The sequence below is a fragment of the Protopterus annectens genome, chromosome 10.part0, assembly GCF_019279795.1.
Source record: "Protopterus annectens isolate FY-2018-M chromosome 10.part0, PAN1.0, whole genome shotgun sequence".
NCBI classification, from domain to species: Eukaryota; Metazoa; Chordata; order Ceratodontiformes; family Protopteridae; genus Protopterus; species Protopterus annectens.
In genome coordinates, this window is record NC_056744.1 from 159,150,918 (window position 1) to 159,172,896 (window position 21,979).

General features: G+C 36.9%; 1 protein-coding gene across 1 annotated transcript in view; it reads right to left on the bottom strand.

Moving 5' to 3' along the window:
• The window catches only part of SDK2 (sidekick cell adhesion molecule 2), a 1,526,639-nt gene that overhangs the window by 606,001 nt on the left and 898,659 nt on the right, over window positions 1-21,979 (bottom strand). Inside the window, exon 17 of the mRNA XM_044085131.1 lies at window positions 17,154-17,269. Coding sequence (XP_043941066.1) covers window positions 17,154-17,269 — 116 coding nt within the window. The remainder of the gene's footprint in view (window positions 1-17,153; window positions 17,270-21,979) is intronic.

Here is a 21,979-nt window from a genome sequence, read left to right on the forward strand (position 1 = left end):
AAAGACAAATCTGCCTGACTTGTGATAGGGCAGAGTGGGGCATGAGGTGATGTGTCACTTGCAAACTGACTTGAGATGATCTTTAAGCTAAACATGAAATGGAGGGTTTGACATGAGATATTTGGTATTAGTAAGGAGGGATTCCCAGAGTTTGGGACTTAGGATTGAGAAGGCATGGTTAGTACAGTGAAGTCTGGTTCTTGGACATTGAAAAAGTGGACCAGAGGGGTTAAGACTTCTTAGATTATAACTGGGGGGTCATCTGAAGAGGTTTAAGGCAAGGGAATAACAGGAGTGTTTAAGGAACTTGTAGAGTTGGGATCCAAAAAGCAGGTTGACACATTGTTGGACTAGTAACCAATGGCTTTATTAAGCGTGATACAATAACGCTTATTTCTAGGGGACAGGGTAATGGAACAGCAGAAAAGTTGCTTATATTTTGGATGGTGGAGGAGTTTTTCTTGGATGCTGCTATAACCAGCAGAAGTCCATATTCAAGCTAGGTAAATAGAATGCCTTTGCCTATGGCATTCCTGGTTGGTCTGAAGAGAAAGAGAGAAATTGTGTAAGACCAAAATAGGAGGTAATTAATTTTCTTCTGCATTTGTTCTAGGTGAACTTTAAAGTTGAGTCTGGGATCAAGTCACATACCAAGGAATTCGAATTTGATGACTTACTCAATGGGGTTGTCAAGATGGCCATTCATAAGAAGTGACTGAGAGTTTCTCTGCCATTTAGTGGAGATAACCATACCTCAGCTGCACAGATTTTCACATAATGTACAGATTTTTGCCTCATATTCTTGGTTTGTTTATCATAAAACTGTGTTTTTTCTGGCAAATCATTGCTAAATCATTAAGGGTTGAAGTTAGGAAATAATGACAGACATATGAGTTTCAGACTTCATACCCTTCAGAAAATACATGCTAATGCAAAACCTGTTATTCTATGTTTTTAAGAGCAATATTTAAAAAGTGTCCCTCTCTTTGGTCCTTTGTCCCCCCATTATTTATGGCTTTGTCCAGATTTCTTGCTCTAAGAGATTCAGAGGATGCAAACAAACACCATTACTTTAGTTTTGGAAATGTTCAGCATTAGCTTTGTGTTATTAAGCCATTTGATAAGAGAAAGGAAGTCTGCTTGCAGTAGTTGCATGGCTGAATAAGACTGTGTCATCAGCATAAAGTAAGACAGCAAGGTGAGGGAGGTGAAGTGGTAGTTTATTGATGAAAATAGACAAAAGAAGGACAGCCAGAATGGAGCCCTGAGGGACTCTTTTAAGGACAAGGGTGGAAGCAGAGATAGTGCTCTAAAACTGAACAGAATAGTACTGACTGGAAAGATATTTTTTAAACCAGGGAGCTGAATCTGGGCTAATTTCAGTTTCATTTAGATGCTCTAACAGAATGTTATGGTCACCTCACTGAAAGCTCTGGTGAGGCCAATAAAGATGGCTTCATTGAGAAGGCCTTTGTCCACAGCCAGGAGAATGTTATCAGTAAGTGTCCAGAGAGCTGTAGAAGTTCTCCTGCCAGCCAAAGCCATGTCATTTTGAGAATAGTAGATTATAGTGGGAGATCTAATGGGTAAGTTGATTGCAGACTAATTTTTCAAGGATTTTGCCAAGAGTAGAAAGAATGGAAATGGGACAGAAGTCAGTGATGTAAGATGAGTTAGTTGTTCTTGGGAGGAATTTACCAATGGCTGTTTTCTAGATATCAGAAAGGTGTTTTGAGTTAGGTAAGGATTATAAATGTGAAAAAGGGGTGGTACTATGAAGTCCTTACATAGGAATAAGAACCATGGGAGAAGATTGTTATGACCAGCAGATGAGAGCTATCAGTTATTCAAGTAGTGGTGCTACATGTTTAACTTGCTTTGAAATGGAAAGTGAGAATATAGCAAGGAGGAGAGAGGTTAGAGGGAGAGGAGGGGTTATTAATGGATTTAGGGATGGGAAGTGTACTGAAGTGGAGGCTGAAATCAGATGCAGTGAGATGAGATGGGGAGTAGTGGGTGTTACCTGGATTAGTACAGCTTGTTAGTCAGTTAACTTCTGACCAGAATTAGGATGACTGATACTTTTTCATAATGGGATGTTTATGTCACCTAATTGTCTGTTTCTAGATTCCTTAGCTTAGTATAGTGTTGCCTGAAGTTTGAGGATGGTTTATTTTCCAAGTATGCCAGGCATTGTCCCTGAGACTAAAGAGGCATTTGAGTTCATGAATTAGCCAATTATGTTTTTGGGGTTTATAGAAATGTGTGATTTTAGAAAAGAGTGTGTCCTGGAAGTTAGTGAGAATTTGTGTGAGTAGAAAGCTGCAGTGGTTAGTCATTAGAACAGAAAGAATAGGAAACCAGTCAAATCAGGCTAGAATTGTCTTAAGTTTGAGACTGTTGGATTGGGATTTGTTCTAGAATGATATGAGGGAGGGATGGATTTCGTTTATGTGCTGAGAGATATTGAAGCTGATTGGACAATAGTCACTGAAGGAAGGGGAGATGCTAAGTGCAAATTTGTGAAGTAATGTTAGGATTATTAGCAACAGTAAGATAAAGAAGTGATTAACAAAAAGAGTTAGGGTTTGGTCTGTTGGGCCCAGTAACCAGTTGTATGAGTTTAAAGTCATTAAGGATTTCAAAAATTTTGTTTTGATTAGGGCCAAGAAGGCTGAGATTGAAGTCAAGTAGTAGGGTAACTTTTTCAGATTTTTTTATTGAGGAAGTAATTTCAAGCAGCAGGATTTTAAATTTGGCTAAAGAGGCACTTGGAGGGAGGTAAGCGACATTAAGATGAACAGGAAAGTTGTTTGTGGAGGGCACATGGTGAAATAGCCAGTAAGGAAGAGAGTCTGAGCTAGTGTTTCTTTGAGTTATGAGTTGGACATTTACGTCAGATTTAAAAAGGAAGTACTGTTCCACAGCCAGGTCTAGAATTAGGTTTCCCTTCAACATAATATTTGCAACTAAAGTGGTGTCAATGTTATTTTTCATTTATATAAATGTAAGATTGTCTATGTCACACATGATAATTTAATAAAGATGTTTATCGAAAAAAAAAAAGATAATAGTTGCACTCAGGGATGAAGTGGTGGATTGAAGGATCACTGGGTTTGAACCAAGATTCTGTTATAGCTATGAGGTCAGGGTGGTAGAGTGCAAAAAAGCTGCTTAGTTGGTCTGTTTTGCTCTTGACACTATAGGTTCATAGGCCTAGGCATTATGGGCATTAATTGCAACACAAGATGAAAGCGGGGAAGGAAGCGCCAGGGATAGGTTCCATGTTGTCACAGAGGAGCAGGAGTATTATAGGGATGAACTTATTGAGGAATCTAGGGGAGTTTAAGGGAGTGGCTTGTAAGGGATAGGTTGACAGCATAAGCAAGTGGGAGTTGATGTGACATGCAATGCAAAGTGTATAAGGAGGGGATAGGGTTGGGGGGATGTGCGTACTTGGGTATATGAATAGAGGAGAGCAGGCCCCTGCACTTATGGTAGCTGCACGGTTCCAAAATCAAATCACAATCCAACAAAAACTGTAGAGCCAGCAAACAGTGACAGGCATAAAATAATTTATTAGGAAGACATTTAGCCAAGAATAAAGCAAACAGGTTTCGGCTGTCAAGCCTTCTTCAGTGAATAGATGCAGTGAATGCACTGAAGAAGGCTTGACAGACGAAGCTGGTTTGCTTTATTCTTGGTTAAATGTCTTCCTAATAAATTATTTTATGCTTGTCTCTGTTTGCTGGCTCTACAGTTTTTGTTGGTATATGAACAGAGACCTTGAATGAGAATTACTGAGATAAGGGAAATAAGGATCTCTAACAGATGTATGAGAGGTGTGGTTCCACTCGTTACAGAAAGGATCTCTAACAGATGTATGAGAGGTGTGGTTCCACTCGTTACAGAAAGGATCTCTAACAGATGTATGAGAGGTGTGGTTCCACTCATTACAGAAAGGATCTCTAACAGATGTATGAGAGGTGTGGTTCCACTCATTACAGAAAGGATCTCTAACAGATGTATGAGAGGTGTGGTTCCACTCATTACAGAAAGGATCTGTAACAGATGTATGAGAGGTGTGGTTCCACTCATTACAGAAAGGATCTCTAACAGATGTATGAGAGGTGTGGTTCCACTCATTACAGAAAGGATCTCTAACAGATGTATGAGAGGTGTAGGTCAACTCATTACAGAAAGGATCTCTAACAGATGTATGAGAGGTGTGGTTCCACTCATTACAGAAAGGATCTCTAACAGATGTATGAGAGGTGTGGTTCCACTCATTACAGAAAGGATCTCTAACAGATGTCTGAGAGGTGTGGTTCCACTCATTACAGAAAGGATCTCTAACAGATGTCTGAGAGGTGTGGTTCCACTCATTACAGAAAGGATCTCTAACAGATGTCTGAGAGGTGTGGTTCCACTCGTTACAGAAAGGATCTCTAACAGATGTACGAGAGGTGTAGGTCCACTCATTACAGAAAGGATCTGTAACAGATGTACGAGAGGTGTAGGTCCACTCATTACAGAAAGGATCTCTAACAGATGTATGAGAGGTGTGGTTCCACTCATTACAGAAAGGATCTCTAACAGATGTATGAGAGGTGTGGTTCCACTCATTACAGAAAGGATCTCTAACAGATGTATGAGAGGTGTGGTTCCACTCATTACAGAAAGGATCTCTAACAGATGTATGAGAGGTGTGGTTCCACTCATTACAGAGGGAAACCCTATTGCTATGGCTGGAAGAGTAAGAGAAGAGCAGCAGGAGAGTGTAAGTTGAGATGAAAAGAGGGGAGGACATTTAAAAAGAGGTGAACCAGCCCAAGGGTATTTTTTGGGGGGGCATGTAAAAGAGTTTAAAAAGGTTGAGAAGTGGGCTGAGGGATAGAAGTGCGCCTGGCAGACAGCAATTACGAATGAGAGAAGAGTGGTAGCAGGGGATATGTATGTTTGCTAGTGTAGCTATATGCTGCGTTCCTTTAAGGTGTGAATATAATGTAAACAAAGATGGGGGGATAGAACAGAATAAAGGTTTGAGTTTGGGGACTGTCTTGAGAATTGGGAGTGGGAAGGGTGCAAGCAAGTAGGAAAACATACCAGTGTGTGAGTCAATCAGTTTGCAAATGTGCAAAAGAATCAGTACCAACAGGAGAGCAGGAAGCCTTCCAAACCATGAAGAAAATCTTTGTTTGAAATTGCTGTGCAGTGGGTGCACCTAGCAGTAAACTATGTCAAAAACCACAAAAGAGGGGAATGTTTTAGAAAGCATAAACATGAGACATTGTAGGAAACCAAGTAAAAGGGTTAGGGAAAACAAAGAAAACAAGTTGCTGGGGGGGGGGGGGGGGTAGGCAGCCACCTGCAATCTCCACCCAAAGATCCACTTAAACATAACACAGTGAGGCATCCAGGAAAAATACAAACTGACCAGACAATGTCAGGCTTTAACTGTGTTGAAAAGAGTTGTTATATAGTTGGTAAAAAAAAAAAAAAAGTCTGTAATATAGCAAAACAGGGTCATTTGGTAGCATTAAACAACCAGATGTAAAGGCAGGGGAGGATTTTCGTGTGCTTTTCAGTGTTACCAAAGGCATATGATCTGGTCTTCTGTATGACCAATCATTTAATAAGACTTAGACAAGAATGTGGCAGTATGGGATGCCAAACAAAAAAACTCTACAGTGAGTAGAATGCAGCACAACTTACATTGTTTAAAGGAAAGTCAGGAATATTTTAAAGACAAAATTTGCATAATGTAAATAAGTAAAATTAAAAAAAAATCACTTAAAAAGTGGTCAGCTTTCAGAAAATTCATATTAGGAGAAATGGACTGATTTCTATAGCTACAGTTAATAAGGGAGAAACAAAAATGACAGAAATTTTAGAGCTATATCTTGAAGTTAACATCACAAAATTTAATAGAAAGAGGACATAGACAAGAGCAAAAGGAAACTACAGAACCTGTGCATATCAGAAGAAAAAAATATAGAACTGTGTGTAAAACATCTCAGCTGCAAATTTATCATCAGAATAGCTATATTTCAGAGATTAGAGAAGATTGTCAAAATTACACAGCTACAAACATGGCAATTTAAGGATAAATAGACTTCTATGTAGGATAAAATCAATATAACTGTTAAAAGTATTTTAAGTATAATTAAAGTTAAGACAGTTATATAAAGGAATTAAATGTTAATATAAGTCATGGTTCCTCTGGTAGAGACAAATTAAGAAATTAATGCTTCAGGTCCAGATAAGATCCCTTCAGAACTTTGAAAAACCTTTACACTGCAACCTGCTCTGTGTTTATCCAGAACTTGAGTATCACTATGCAGTTGCAGGCTGGACATCAGTGAGATAATAGGATTTACCTTTGGTAACATCTGTCCTTAAAGACTCTGATAAGAATGATTCAATAATGAGTTATAGACCATTATATAACTACTACTGAATTCTGATTATAAAACAATAGTAACACTTATCTATCAATATATAATCAAAGAAATAAAAGAGGTTATTTTTGGTGAATCAAAGTGGTTATCTATCTGCAAAGCAGCTAATGAATGTACAACAATTGTTATTACCACTTACTGACTCGTCATGAAATTCATCTACTTTATACTCAACAGTCTGGGATTTCCAGAACAATTATTAAACTTGAAGAAATATTTATTTCAGGAATCTAAAGTTTATGTATCCATAAATGGCCGACAATCTGTCAGAATTTCACAGAGTATGATGGGGTACCTCTGTCACCATTCCTTTTATATTATCTGTAGAAACATTGCTTAAATGAATATAAGATGAACAAGAAATCTATTCAGCAAGCCAAAATTTAACAGATCAGTAATGTTTATACAAATGATTTGATAATAATGGCTGAAAAGGCACAGATGTCAGCCATGTTTCCTTGTACAGCAAAGAAAGTGACAAAAATCATTGCCTACAAAGTCAATCACCAAAACTTTAAAATGCAAGTTTGGCAAAAAATGAATATATATGAAAAATTACCAAATGAATGTATAAGTTTTCTAAGATAAAGACACTAGAATATAAAGATAGCAAGATTACTGAAAATGGTTCTTACAGTTAAGAAGCTGTCATGGCCAGATATAGGATTATTTGACAATATCAACATAACATGTAAAGTATTATTATTTGGGGGGGGTTGAATATCTGAATACCATGAAAAAATGTAATGCCACATTTCATATAGCTTTGGAATAGGCTATCAAATCATGTAAGTTGTGATACTACAGTACTTTCTTTCATTTAGTGAATGCTTCTCAGTGTGGTGATTATATTACTTAGCCTTTAAGTATTAAAACTCGGATGAATGGAAGCCACCTTGAGTGTCATTACGGTACCCCAAATTTGTGGGGATTGGAGATTGTAAGAACAATGTCACTTTCTTTTGAAGCTTAACCCTATAATGCTTTGATTACAATTTTGATGATGTTTGGCTACTTTTAACATCTTTTTGCGAACTCAAAGATTCATAAGTCACTGTTATTTCAATGATTTCCTGTTTGCCTTCTGTCTTTTTAGGAACATTTTTGTTAATCTCTATGTTTTCAGATATGCAGAAGATTTTGGTGTTGCTAAGAGTCAGTGGGCAGTGGGTAGAAAGGGGATTATTTCCTGCATATCTTGACTTAGAAAAGCTTGTTGGAATAAGGATTACAAGATGCTGCTACAAGATATAAAGGCAATGGCACAGAAGTTCTGGTTGTCTAATGGCAATACCTCAAGTTTCAGATTATTATCTCAGACCATGATGCAGTTATTGTCCCTCTCATGTCCTCATTCAGGCTGCATTAGCGAATGCCAGGTCAATCAAGAATTACTTGGGAGGCATTTCAGATTTCCTCTGGATGGTTGACATGGCTTTCATTATGGAGATACTGTTGCCTGGCAAGAGTAAACTGGTCTTACAGCTTCACTTCTTCTGTGTCTCCATATTATTTGCAGCTGTAGATTGGGCAATGTCACTACTGGAGTTGCAATATATTTAAATAAAGAGCTTAATTTGACACAGCAAATATTGGTCCAACAAAAATTTTTGATTTTGTTTTAGAGGCAGGAGTGAATGGTGGATTTCTCCTCCTTTAGCACCTTCCTGGAATACCTACAGACAACTTAATGAATCTCTGTGTTGGCTTGTCCTCAAAAACCAAAAATCGCAGACTAAGTTGGAGACCTGTAAGCTAGCTACAGGACTTCTGCATAGTCTTTTTGAAAGTTTTGCCTTCACTCAGGTGGTTACTACTACCTCAAACAGGTCAAAGCACTCAGTGGCCTTGATGAAAAACAGTGACATAGTGAGGGAACAAATCTCTTAGTCTGACTATTTTCTGGTTTATTTCAGACTGGGATTTCTACCAGTCATGCCATCCATTGGAGAGGTTATAAGATGAAGGGTCTTGTGTAGAAACAGTGATGCCCAAACTAGACCAGCGCTGGAGAAGGTAGAGTGCTATGAATCCAGTCAGCTCACTCAGGAATAAATGACTTGATTGATGTTCTAGATTCTGTAGCCCAAGTTTATGTACATATAAAATCAGTGTTTATTAGCAACCATAGTTGACCTTAGATTCTGAAACATTGAGAAGATGCAACTGATGATTGGAAAACCAGTGGTGTAGGCCTAGCCTTCTTGAAGATAAATGTAGTATGGGTAGTCATTATACAGTATACCAGGCAGAAATCTCATGTGTGATGGTAGTGTATTTCTTCATTGCAATTTATGCTGCACCAAGTCAATCAGCCATGCTTATATGAATGGTGAATGGGATTTGCAGCATAGCGTTTTCATCCTTTAAATGTGAATTCACTTGTTATTCATTTGCACATAAGTAAGAAGTCTTTGCTAGTGTAACCAAGAAAAATGTGTGGACTCTAGAGTGGGTTTGCTTGAGTTTAGTTATTTGACTTTAACTATTTTGACTACAATGAGAATGCAAATATGACTTCATTTTATATATCACTTTGGGCTAGAACCTGGTCTAAATGAGCTAGTAAAATCTTGGCTAGTTTCATTGGTGTAAGTTGCTGTCCAGACTATATGTTGTCCTTTCACAATGGGTGTTTTAAACAGGTTTTAAAACAGATCTCAATTTACTCCCATTCTCAAGAAATCATCCTTGAATCTAGAACTTCTTGGAATACTGAACTCTTTCTAAACTTCCTTTTATATGAAAGTTCATTGAAAAAGTAGTGTATTCCTATGTATTCCCACGTGTATTCTTATTTAATAATTCATGACATCTTTAAGCCCTGTCAGTTGGAATTTCAATCAATGCATATCAACCTAACTACACACTTTGATCTCCTTATGGCCAGGGATCCAAGGTTGCATTCCATCCTCCACCTCCTTTATCTCACTGCTACTTTTGACATGGTGGGACATGTCATTCTGATTGAATGCATTAGCATTTACTGTGTTTTTTCAAACATTATGCTGGTTTGGTTTGCCTCATACCTTTTGTGCTACACCCTGGGGAGGAGTTCAGTTTGGTACCATTAATATTCAGTGCATACATGCTGCCTGTTTGTGAGGTTACTGAAGGAAGAGGCATTTCATACCAGTTAAGTATGGTTGATATCCAAATTTACATCTCCTTCACAAAGGAGTCAGTGGGTGGTATATTTTTCCACCTTGGAAGACTACTAGGAATCAATGTTTGAATGGATGTCCAAACGTAATTTAAATCATAATACACTCACCATTTCTCTTCTCCTCCACTCCCTCTATTATTTAATAAGGGGGCTGAAATTTGTTTCACAGTCCTATGATCTTGAAATTACTCTTAATGACAAGGTGATACTAAAGGGCTAGGTATCAGTTGTTGTTAAGACAACTTATTCCATTTGACGAGTATTGCTTAGATTCAGAACCAGATCCAGTTTTCAGACTTAGGTACAGTGATACATGCATTGATATCATTCTGCCTGGGCTACTACAATGCCTTTTACCTTGGGCTCATCAGTGGGAGACTTGTATATCTGCAGAGGATACAATTTTATGTACTGGGACTGCAGCCTTTTCCCATTTATGACATATTATTCCTTTGTGGTAGAATATGAATTGTCTCCTTGTTGTTACCGCATCTCTGTTTAAGATGTCACTTCTGATTTTTACAACCTTGTACAATCTAGGTACCACTTAATCAGAAAGATCTACTGATAACTTGTGTATGGGAGAGACTGCCTGCTCTCATCAGGATAAGGACGTCTCTCTTTTCCAAGGAGTTAGTTGGCGGTTCTGGGTGATAACCCACTGTCTCATTCACTAGTCTTGTAGAATCAGCTACCCTCCCTGATGTTACACGCAAATCTGAGGGTTCTTTTCGGAAGACCCTGAAAAGCTATCTTTTTAGATGGATTCATCCACACTGAAATCATATAATAATACCAGTTTTAATTATTTAATTAGTATATATTTATTTTTAATCATGTTAATTTTCTTTAATATTAATGCATATATACCATTTTTATTGTAATAAAGTTTTACTGCAATAAGAACATGTATTCTCTTATACCATTTTTATTGTATTTTGTTTTACGTCATTACTGTTTGTTCAACTTTTTTTATTATTATTATAAGCAGAAAAGAATACATCTTTCAGCCATTGCACTTGAATAAAAAAGTTGACAGGAAATGTTAATGGGGAAGATAAAATTTTCTTTTACTACAGTAGAGAACCACATTCAGCTGTACTACAGATAAATCAACTTCAGAATTATTTTTAAACAGGAAAGTTTGAATTAGGCTTGAATTATTCAAACCTAACTTGACGTTACTTACAAAAAATGTCAACATGATAAGCATGCCATGGGCAGGTATATCATTAAATCATATTCAGTGTACCATTGATATATAGCAGGAAAACTTTCATAGTGGCTGCTAATAAAATAACAGAACAGGCAGGTCCAGTTTAAAATTGTATAGAATGAGCAAATACTTTTATCATGTGGAAAAGACATACATGCCAATGGAGTCACTGAGTGGTTGTGGACACTAAAAATACATAAGCAGTGACTCTTACCACAGAAAGGGTGATTACTTAGTGTGGATGTTTACTAGGTATTGGAAGTAAACAATATACTACACAAGAGACTGTCGCACCAAACTGAAATTATGAAGTTTCAAAAGTACCAAAGCCTATGAAAAGCTAAGATATTCACAGAGAGTCTGAAAGACACCCCAGAATTTGAATTTATGAAAGCTGTTTCCAGTATATGGACTCTTTCTTTGTATTTCTCAACATTTGCGTACTTTTCCAGTTACAGACTAAAATGCCATTTTACCCTGTAACAGGATGTATGATTACTACAATGACACTGAAAAGTGTATGTGTGTGTGTGTGTGTGTGTGTGTGTGTGTGTGTGTGTGTGCGCGTGTGTGTGTGTATGTTTTGGGGGGGGGGGGGGTCATATGGTATACTGAGCCCTGCTATTCTGCTGATCAGTAATTTCAGGAATTCATAAAAGCAATCAGTGTAGTACTATAAAATGTGTTTGCATGTCTGCAGTGTTCAGATAATAAAGTGTACCCAGAGTACACTGGCCTCTGTGTTATTTCTTATTATGCTATACATATGAACAGTAGAGATTACCAATTACATTAAGCAAAACCTCTGTATTCCCACAAATCTGCCCCAAAAGCAAATACAGAGCACATGGTCCCTGGATTGTTCCTACTGACGTTTTATGCAAGTGGGATCATTATGGAGTCCAGGTGGAGGTGTGGTTACCTCTTACCATAGACACATTCATTATTCATTATTCAGCTATTAAAACTGAAGCAGCAGTACAGAAACTTGCATGTACTGTTCATTCTGTGCATTACACATCAAAGATAGTTAGCATAGCTAAGAATGGTTTGCTACTTATTTTTATTTGAACATAGGTTTGATCTAAACATGAAAAATACTCTGAAAGAATGAACAATTATGTCATGTTTGGGAAAATTGCTGGCCTATTATGATTACAGAAACTGCAAATCTCTCCACGCATACCACAAGTGAGTATTTATTCTTTGTATACATCCCACCACTCATACTATCTGCTGAATGTGCTTGTAACATGCTATGAGTGTTAACCAGTCAAGACAGATGGCAACATTTAAACAAAGTATAAATCACAGAGTTCTCAGCCTTGCTACGATGCTTTAATATTGTCCCCTTCAGAAAAGAAAAGAACAGAAATTTTCCACAATCAGAGTCCAGGCCTGTAAACTAATTCAGCTTTTTTTAAACAGGAAGTTCACTTACTACTCTAACGTGTTCATTACTTCAAATGAAATAGTATTTCATATTCTGACTAAAGAGAGCACACAAATTTAATTAAGCCCCCAAGGAAATTTCTGGTCAAGAAGTGACTAGGATTTAAATTTGATAGAGTTTCAAAATAGAGAGAAAGTGCATTACAATGTAGCCCATGAGTTCTTAAAGTGCATCCCATCCTCTCCAGGCCTCAATATTACCATCTGACAGCACACTGCCAGTATGGCTGGGAGAAAGCTAAGTGATATACCCCACTCCTACCAACTTAATTACTGTTTCTCATTTTCTATCCAGCTTGAAATGCAGAATGCAGGAAAAAAAAAGAATTCCAAAGAAACAGCTAAACTAACAGATACTTCTTTAAATATTCTATTTTTAAAGTGTGTGTGTGTGTGTGTGTGTGTGTGTGTGTGTGTGTGTGTGTGTGTGTGTGTGTGTGCGTGTGTGTGTGTGTGTGTGTGTGTGTGCTGGGATATACCTTTTCAGTGAAGGGTGTTGTCAATAAAAGGTAATTTATGGGTGCTGTCACTCTGAAAACAAGACATCATCATACATTGATACTGTGTCTGCAGAAAGCAGAGTATAGGGTTTGAATCCAACTATGTGTTTTGGACAGAATTTATTCCTTTCTTTATGGCACAGCCTGGAAATCCTTGTCTCTTACAGGCTGTGCTTCCTGTCAGCAAACATGAACCCCCCCAACCAGGACTGGAGTTAAGTGGTGAGCTGAAGATGACTACTGAAAGGCAAAATAAAGATAAGATTACTCTGAAAAATATCATTCCCTTGAGACAACATCCATTTAGTTTGCATGAAAAACAGCATACTGGGATGTACAGTATAGTCATATGACGGCACAGACATAAATTTGCTTTCAACTCCAGGTTATAGCAGCTATGCATAACTGAATGGCTTTCAAGACAGGATCAGTTCATTGCTAATCACACATCTCCAGATAAAGCCCCCATCCCCAAACCCAAAAGAAAGAAAAGCAGCAATAAGGGCATTCAATCTATCACCCTTTGCTTATTTAATAATCTATGTCTGTTAAAAAAAAAAACACTGTTAGGACCAGAAAATGCACTGCTGCAGAAAAAGGTAGACTTGTATTTGTTATACCTTCAAACACATTCAGCACACATAACCAGACTCATAAAACTGAATTCCAGAAATCAGCAGGGAGCTACACTCTTGGACAGATATGCAAGCCCACTCTAATTGCCTAGTGATGAATATACCTCTTGAAGTTTCAGTGTCATGCTTCAAAGTTAAATTTGGGTCTTTTCACCAATGTGGTACAAACTAATTTTCCATGAAAAAGAAAGATGAGATTTCCAAACAGCAATGGAGCAGGAGTAATGTGGTGTACCCTACATCTTATCCAGTGCAAGCTGGATGATATGTTGTCTTGTCAAGTTTAAGTTAGTTTTACTAAACTCCCTGTCACTGCCTTCTATAGGACTTCACCACTGGTGCTGTTTCTGTGTGGGTACACTGCACAGAGTACCTGTTTTTTTGTGGAGGGGTGCTGGAGACTTGAACATACCTTACCAAGTATTGATGTCAGATGTTTCAGAATGTCCATTTGAGAAAATTCAACAATGGATTTTCAGAATTATGACCCTGCTCAAAAGAACACTGAAGTATTTTGAAAAGATGACCTAAAATGATTCAAAGTTTGTGGCATACTATTCCATAAGACTAAGGTTTTTTTTTTTTTTTTTTTAAATCTTTTTATTAGGTTTAAATGTTTCCATTAATAACATACAAACACATCAAATACAAATTTAACATAGAAACATGCTATAAACTAACAAAAACTATATACAGATCTCATCTATATCCTAAAGAAATAAAACCCATACATCGTCAGTAGCATCATATCAAAATATGATCCAGTAAGAATTTCCAGAACTCCTTCTGTAGCGTCTGCTGGTTCATAGACTACCACAAGACTAAGGTTAAGTGTTAAAGATAGCTTTGTATTGCAGAAATTTGGAGACCCAATCCCTCAAAACGTCATTTTGTAATATCAAAATTGTTACAACTTAGAATGTCAAGAATGAAAGATTTAGCCAGAACACACGTTGGCCTAGAACAGATCAAGGTGTGGAAAAAGAATAATAGTTGTGCAATGAGCATCAATAAACAGTAAATCACTAAGAAAGGTATCTTTGCACACTTTGTAATGCTCTGAAGAAACACAGTTTAGGCTGCATATGGTTTATGGTGGTCCATTCCTTGGAAAAGCCTTTCTGTTTTTGATATACGCTCCTTCAAAGTGGATAGATAACTACTGCATGAATTCTTTTACTTTCTTTTTTTCTATATTATTTACTGACTTTTGTTTACCAAGAAAGTCCAACTGGCCATACACTTTTTCAAAGGAGGCCTGGAGAAAAGCCCCAAATGCACTTTTCATGCAACCACTTTAAAACTGAGACAGTTTTTGCATACATGGTACTACATAAATGATACTGTCTCACAACTGGTCTTGTAACAAGTGTAGAATTTACAGTGAAAATGAATAAACTTTAAATGTTCACTACTAAAGCAAAGATTCTCCGATTCAAGAGGGTAAAATAGATGGAATAAGGTTAAGAAGATCCCATATGGAAAGAAGGGAGAACTGAATGGATTATGGTTAGGGCAGAAACTGAAGACAGCACAAGGTGGCATACTTGGGGGGGATGTGTGATGTTTAACTGAGTTTATTTATTTTGTTTTTTATTCTGATTAAGATTGTGTGAAACTGTTATTTAAAGATTATTTATGTAACAGGTTTGCTTTGCTGTGTTTAAATTACAATTTTACAATGTCAGGACAAAACCTATTAAAATCTGAAAAAATGCCAGTACTAAAGATTACAGTTACACAAGCAATGCTTTACATAATAAATAATGAGTGTAGTATCTTGGCTATTAAATAGTTAACATGTACATATAGAGGCTTACATCACACACTGTGTAGAGTAAACATTATATTGTAAAGTCAATTTGGTTTTCATTCCTTCCCCATGGAATGTAACCCAAGGTGTCACTGTGGTATGGAACTGTTTACATGTTGTAGCTAGGATCAGACAAGATCCTACACATTTTTGGAAGAATTGCTTCTATTCTGAATTTTGTCCATCTGTGTGGAACCAGTAGAAAGCACCACTCAGAAATGTGAAGCCCAGTTCTGGTCTGCTAATCTTGCACTCTCAGGAAACACTATTAAGGGTTAAAAAGTAGCACATAGGAGTATTCTTGTAAACTCAAAGTGCAGTCTCCAATAGAGGTCCTGGGAATGCCCTGTATTTTCGTGTGAATTGAAAACTATATATGAGTAACAAATGGAAAAGCATGAATGCAGAACAAAAAGTTCAATATTTACAGCTAATGCAACTAACATTTAAAAGATCAGGAATTTTAATAAACATGCCCTAAACACTGCAGAATACTTGTTGGGAAATGTAGTCTTGCTGGCATTAAAGAAAGAAGCTGCAAAGCTTCAGTCAGTGTGATTCAAAATAGCTTTACTTAATTCTTAACTGCTTAAGTGAACTGGTTCACTGTGGACTGTTTTTAGTCATGGCCCGCTATAGGGCAATCTCCCAGATGATGATGTCAGTCAGTAAAATGAAAACTAGTAAACTTTTAACAGCATTCAAATTATCTTCTTTGCCTATAATTTCAGATATACTGCTTATGAATGGAAAAAAATAAAAGTAAAACTGACATTATTTTCTTTATTGATACATATTTTTGCAAAGTAAGGGGGTGCATCACATATTTGTATGCACTTAACATATTTACTTCAAATTAAGCAAAACACACCCACCATGAATCTTAAAATGTCCCTTTTTCAGCTTCACTTCACCCCTGAATGCATACAATAGCAGCAGATACCCATTACTGATCTAGTGCAGATGTGTAGCCATTTCAAGAGATAGTCATGTACAGTACATCAGAATCATCTAAACTGACCCCATGTGAGATGAGTGAGGGGTGGTGCTCATTATACAATGACATTATGTTACAAGGTAAACTGTTCTTTGTATAATAGCAACACACCTATGCAGGGGCATGGGTAATTTATATTTTTAACCACTGTGGAAGGATTTCATTTTGGTAATGTACTACACAAACAGTTCCCATAATTAAACAGCAGACTATTCTTTCAAATCCACCAGGAAATAAATTCCAGCCATAATTCCCCATCATGCCATGTTAATGTCATACCCTGGGCACAGCTAGATTCAAGTATCAGAAAGGGTTATGTGGTCATTTTCCAGCAGTCTTTGCCCCTGGTATCCAGTTATACAGTGGCTATGCTGGTGCACCTGTATACATCTGCACCAGAATCACCTGCAGTCAGTATGGCTTCTGCATTCTCTCTCCCCTTCCATACAAACATGGACAACATCCCTGTATCTTCCAGAAGTCAACATTCCAATATCACAGATTTTTTTCCTGCAGACACTTTGGGAAGTACAGATATAAGCATACTCCTTCCCTTATGGAACCTACACAGCTCCTTCAGCTTGGTTTACCAGTGAGAGAAAATATTACAACACCCTGCCTGCTTATGAAAATGGTCACCATACTTGTTATGAGTTACAAACATGTTTCACCATTGTAAGTTTTGGGACAACAGGAAAGAAGTATACAGTTGTGCTGGTGAAAACAGTGAAAACGTATCTCACTTCACGCAAATACTTTCATCTCAACTGAGCTACAACAAATGGATTTATTATCCAAAAAAGAAAACAGCAGCTAACAATTTTTTTCTATAAAGAAATAAATATTTAGTAAACATTTGACCTCATTCAGTTTCTGCACCTTATTACACACTGAATCAATGGGACAGCTTTACCTTATATCCCTGGTTGATGCCATTGATAAATTGAGGGCTCGGTGGTGTCCATGTAAACTGTATAACTGTGGAGTTGACAGGATCCACTTGTACATTTCCTGGGGGCACAGTTGGAACTGGAACACAGAAAACAGTGAACACATTTTCATAAAAAAATAAATCCTGTGTTATGTGTAATTTTAAGCAAATGAGTTGAAATAATCTTTGAGATTTTTTTAATCTTGTTAGTTCTTTTTATTTGGACCTTTTTAGCCACTATTGGTTTTGTCTTGGATTATTTTTTTTGTTTCAAATTATAGCTTGCTATGATTTGCTACAGCTCTAACACTTTTCTTCTTGCCTTCTCTGGCAGGATAGTTTTCTGCTCATTGCTTATGCTAGGACACAGTCCTATCCACATATGAATGAGGCCAAGCATAGAACAAAGCCAAGTTTATTGAATAATACAACCAAATATGTAGGTAATTGGTCAGGTTTATGTAAAAGATCCCACAATGCTTACTGTAAAGAACAGAGCTCTAGTGTCTTTGCCAGATTTCCCCTAATGAGTATGAATAAAATGCTTAGTGCTACTGACCCAGTTAGGAAGTAAGCAAGCAAACAGACAAGTAAGTAAATCATTAAACTTCATATTCTTAAGCTTTTCTGTCACCCCACCCTTACTTGCTTTAACTTGTACTGTAGCCATTGCATGCTCTCAAGTCACAGCATGAAGACACACACACACGCACGCACACACACACACACACACACACACACACACACACACACACACACACACACACACACACACACACACACACACACAGATACACAAACATAAATAAAGAAATAGTGATACATTCTAGATAAAGTTCATTTTTGTTTTCAAAAGTCAGACCAAGCAAGGTTGTTTTCTACTTGAACCCTAAGTTGTTCAGTACGGTGATTGTGTGGTCACACACACACACACACACACACACACACACACACACACACACACACACACACACACACACACACACACACACAGATACACAGACATAAATAAAGAAATAGTGATACATTCTAGATAAAGTCCATTGTTGTTTTCAAAAGTCAGACCAAGCAAGGTCGTTTTCTACTTGAACCCTAAGTTGTTCAGTACAGTGATTGTGTGGTCACAAGCACACATGCCACACACACACACACACACACACACACACACACACACACACACACACACACACACACACACACACACACACACACAAAGATTACTTGAGATCTGTCTGCAGCTTAAATTCTGTATGTTAAAAGCTGTTAATTATATTAAACTTTGGCAGACATAATGAAAGGGGAAGGAGCACAGCAAGCTAACAGCAGTTACAAATAATCCAACTTTCAACTGCATTGCAGCTTTTATACCTTATCATTGAAGGCATTTACGTCCTGCACTAGCAGTCTCTTTCAATCAGCATGTGTGACAAAGTCTGGTATAATATAGATGAAAAGTCCTTTTGTATAATTAGCAATTCATTCAGTCCTACAAAATGATGAAGAACATTTAGCACAGCTATGCAGAGTGATGAGTGCTGTCACTGTATTATGAATACCCTTACTCCATTTGCTTTCCTTTTTTGAAGTAATACTAAATTAGATCATGCAAACAGAGAAAATCATTTTCTTCTCAAGGAAGAATTATAAATTCCATTTTAGTAGAAAATATTTCTAGTACTTGCTCATGTCCCACAGAGATAAAGTTCTACCATTATTTATAATCACTGATAAACTCTTTGGAGAATTAGCACACCGTGTTTTTGTCAATCTAGCAACTGGGAAGAAGTTTTATGCCAAACTTCAGGAGCAGATGTAATCCAAAGGGGTCAGTACAAGGAAAAAATAATCATAGGCAGCCAAACAATCAGACTAAGGTATTATCACAGTAATCATTCAGCTTTAGCAATTACACTGCTTTATTACATACGGTTATCAGTTATCAAAAACGTTCATGTACATAATGTATTTCTTTGCCTGTAATAATGCATATGCCAACACACTGAAAAGTTAGAGCTGGGCTGTAAATTAGTAGACAGCTAGAACAATCAAAACAAATCCAAATGAGACAGACATTTAAGAAGGCACAAACCAGTGATACGTAATGAAGTAATAATATATAACATAATGCAAACAGATGAATGTTACAAAGGACGAGTTATTTAGGAGACTGAGTGAAAGTGGAGGCAGATGTTTTTGTGAAGAGATCTGTTGTACCTTTGGGTACAAAAACAGTTACTTGCAAGTATTTTTTTACTTTTTTAAGATGTGGGCAAAATTTGAGAAAAAACATTTCCCAGAGTTTGGGACCAGCCTGTGAGATCTCTGTTGTGAAATCTATTGCAAGGGGAAGAAATGTTGTGTGGGTGGTGATCCTAGGGTGTATTGGGAGACCTAAGAGTTAGCTGATCTGGCAGACAGTCTAATAGTAATTGTGCTCTTTAATTGACACAAAGACATCTTGCTTTTTTGAGAGTCATGCAATGGCATTGTCTTTTTGGAGTGAGAGAGTTACAAGTCTACAGATTTGGTTATAGATTGATTCCAGTGTTGATTTTTTTTGGAAGTCACTGAAATAAGTAGAAGGCCATATTATTATTGGGCTTGTAGAATTCCTCTCCCTGTAACATTTTTTCCTGACAGAGAAAGGGAGCAAGAAATTTTCTTTGTTCAGAAAAGGGTTTTGGATTTTTTTAGTTAATTTGATTCAGTTGCGTCTTCAGCCACATTCTTATTTAGTGAAGAATTTCATTTGGTTGTATTAAAGCTGTTGTGAAGGATTTTTTTTTTTGTTTGAAGGTGTGACTTTAAGTTTCTAAGCAGAATGAAAACTTGGCAGATACTACAGACCAAACAGAACAGCTGTAGTATAAAATGTATTTAAAAACGCAGAAGAGTAATACAATGCATGGGAAATGTGGAGTTAGAAGCAAGATTAGAATATCACTGATGATGAAAGTGTGTTAAAAAAGTTCCAATAAAGTTAGGTGGGTAGCATGAGTGTAGTTTTTGTTTATGTATTCATAAAGACAATTTCAGCTGGATAAGACTAGAACTTAGCAAGCAGGTAAACATATAACAATTCTTCCATTTCTTTACTACAACTCTAGCTTCTATCCTGGTAAGCTGCTAACATTGATATAGTTCCTTTTGCAGCCTTGCTATGTAGTTTGAATTATTCTGTTATGGCTGGTGAACCATTTAAGGTACTTATTACCAAGCTGAAGAATGGTAAATGTCCCACAATTTGTGGGCTCGATCCTCACTCTTACAAAATACTCCATTAAAGAAATAAGACTTATCCTGAGGAGTTAGAATCTCAGAGTACGTTCTACTTAGTTGGCGGAATAGCAGATGTTTTCCATCTAGGATATGAAGTAGACTTCATCAGAATATAATAACACAGTTTGGGGAGTATATTTATAGTGAACGAACTAAATGACCTGGCCATTGTCTAATCTATTATAAAATATAAAATCTTAAAGCGGCCTATTTACAAATTCATGAATGTAAAACTTTTAAAACAGAAATCTTTGTATAAAAAAAATCTTTATATAAAAAACATAAAACAAAATTTGACAAACGTTTTAAGAAATGCCTAATGCATATATAGAACTATAGTGTAAGAAAATATGACATAAAAGGTTCATCAATTTTATAAAGATGTATTTAAAAGATGTAATAAAAATCTGTAAATACTACAAAATGAGTTTTGTTCATATTAACAGGGGATATGTTCATATTATAATTTATTAACCCTTTGTTTTAATACTGGAGTTAATGAAACACTATCACTAATGCCTGGGAAGTGGGCCACATCTAACCTTGTTTGCCATGTTAATTCTCTTAACTCCAAGTAGTCCTTCTAACAGCCTCACTTTGGGTTGGGATAACTTTCTCTAAAATGGTAAATGAAAACTGTTTGAACCTAGGACATGATACAGAATGTCTAAATATGGCACTGTTCTGGTTACATTTCAAAATGTAGCTGTGCTCATACATTGTTTTTTTCAAATGCTTCTCTGTCTTGCCAACATAAAGGGCAGGACAGGAGGAGCAAATGGCTAAATATACTAGACCTTTGGTCACAACTACCATCTTGTGCATGCACAATGGGTTCTGTCATGTTGTTTAATTGCATTTGCTGCCTGTCAAGAATTTATTTACACTGAGCACAGGTACTGCATTTTCTAGTTCCCTTACTACTTTTACTTTTTGCGTGCCCCATTTCCACAGTGTTTTTAATACTGCTTGTCCTTTTACATGTAAAAGTTGGTCTAGGTTCTACAAGATCTTTTACTTTTTCATCACTGGTTAAAATACAACAGTACTTATTTATAATATATTTAATTAGCTGGGAATATGTATTATACTGTAGAACAAGGGCCCTTGTGAAATCACTTCCTCAGATGGTAGAATCACAACAATTAATACCATCACCATTGTAGCTGACATCCTATAAAGGCCTGTCATTTACAGTTAGTCAAACCTGTGATAGGTGGGTTATTTAAACCTACAACTAACAGAGGCTGGTAGTCCCCCCCCCCCCCCCATTCATTGGAAATTTCTTCAGTAATATTTTTCACAAAATGCCTGGGATAATGCCTCTCCAAAAACATATTTTATATTTTTTTCCTTTCCACATTGAACAGTAGTCTGTCTGATATCATCCATGCCAATCTGACAAATTGGCCTTTCACCAAACTCCTCGTGTGTAAATGGGTGCGCACTGCTGTAGTGCAAGTAACTGTTAGAAAATGCAGGCTTCCTATAAATGTTGGAAGAAAGCCCATTGGAATTTTTCATGATGG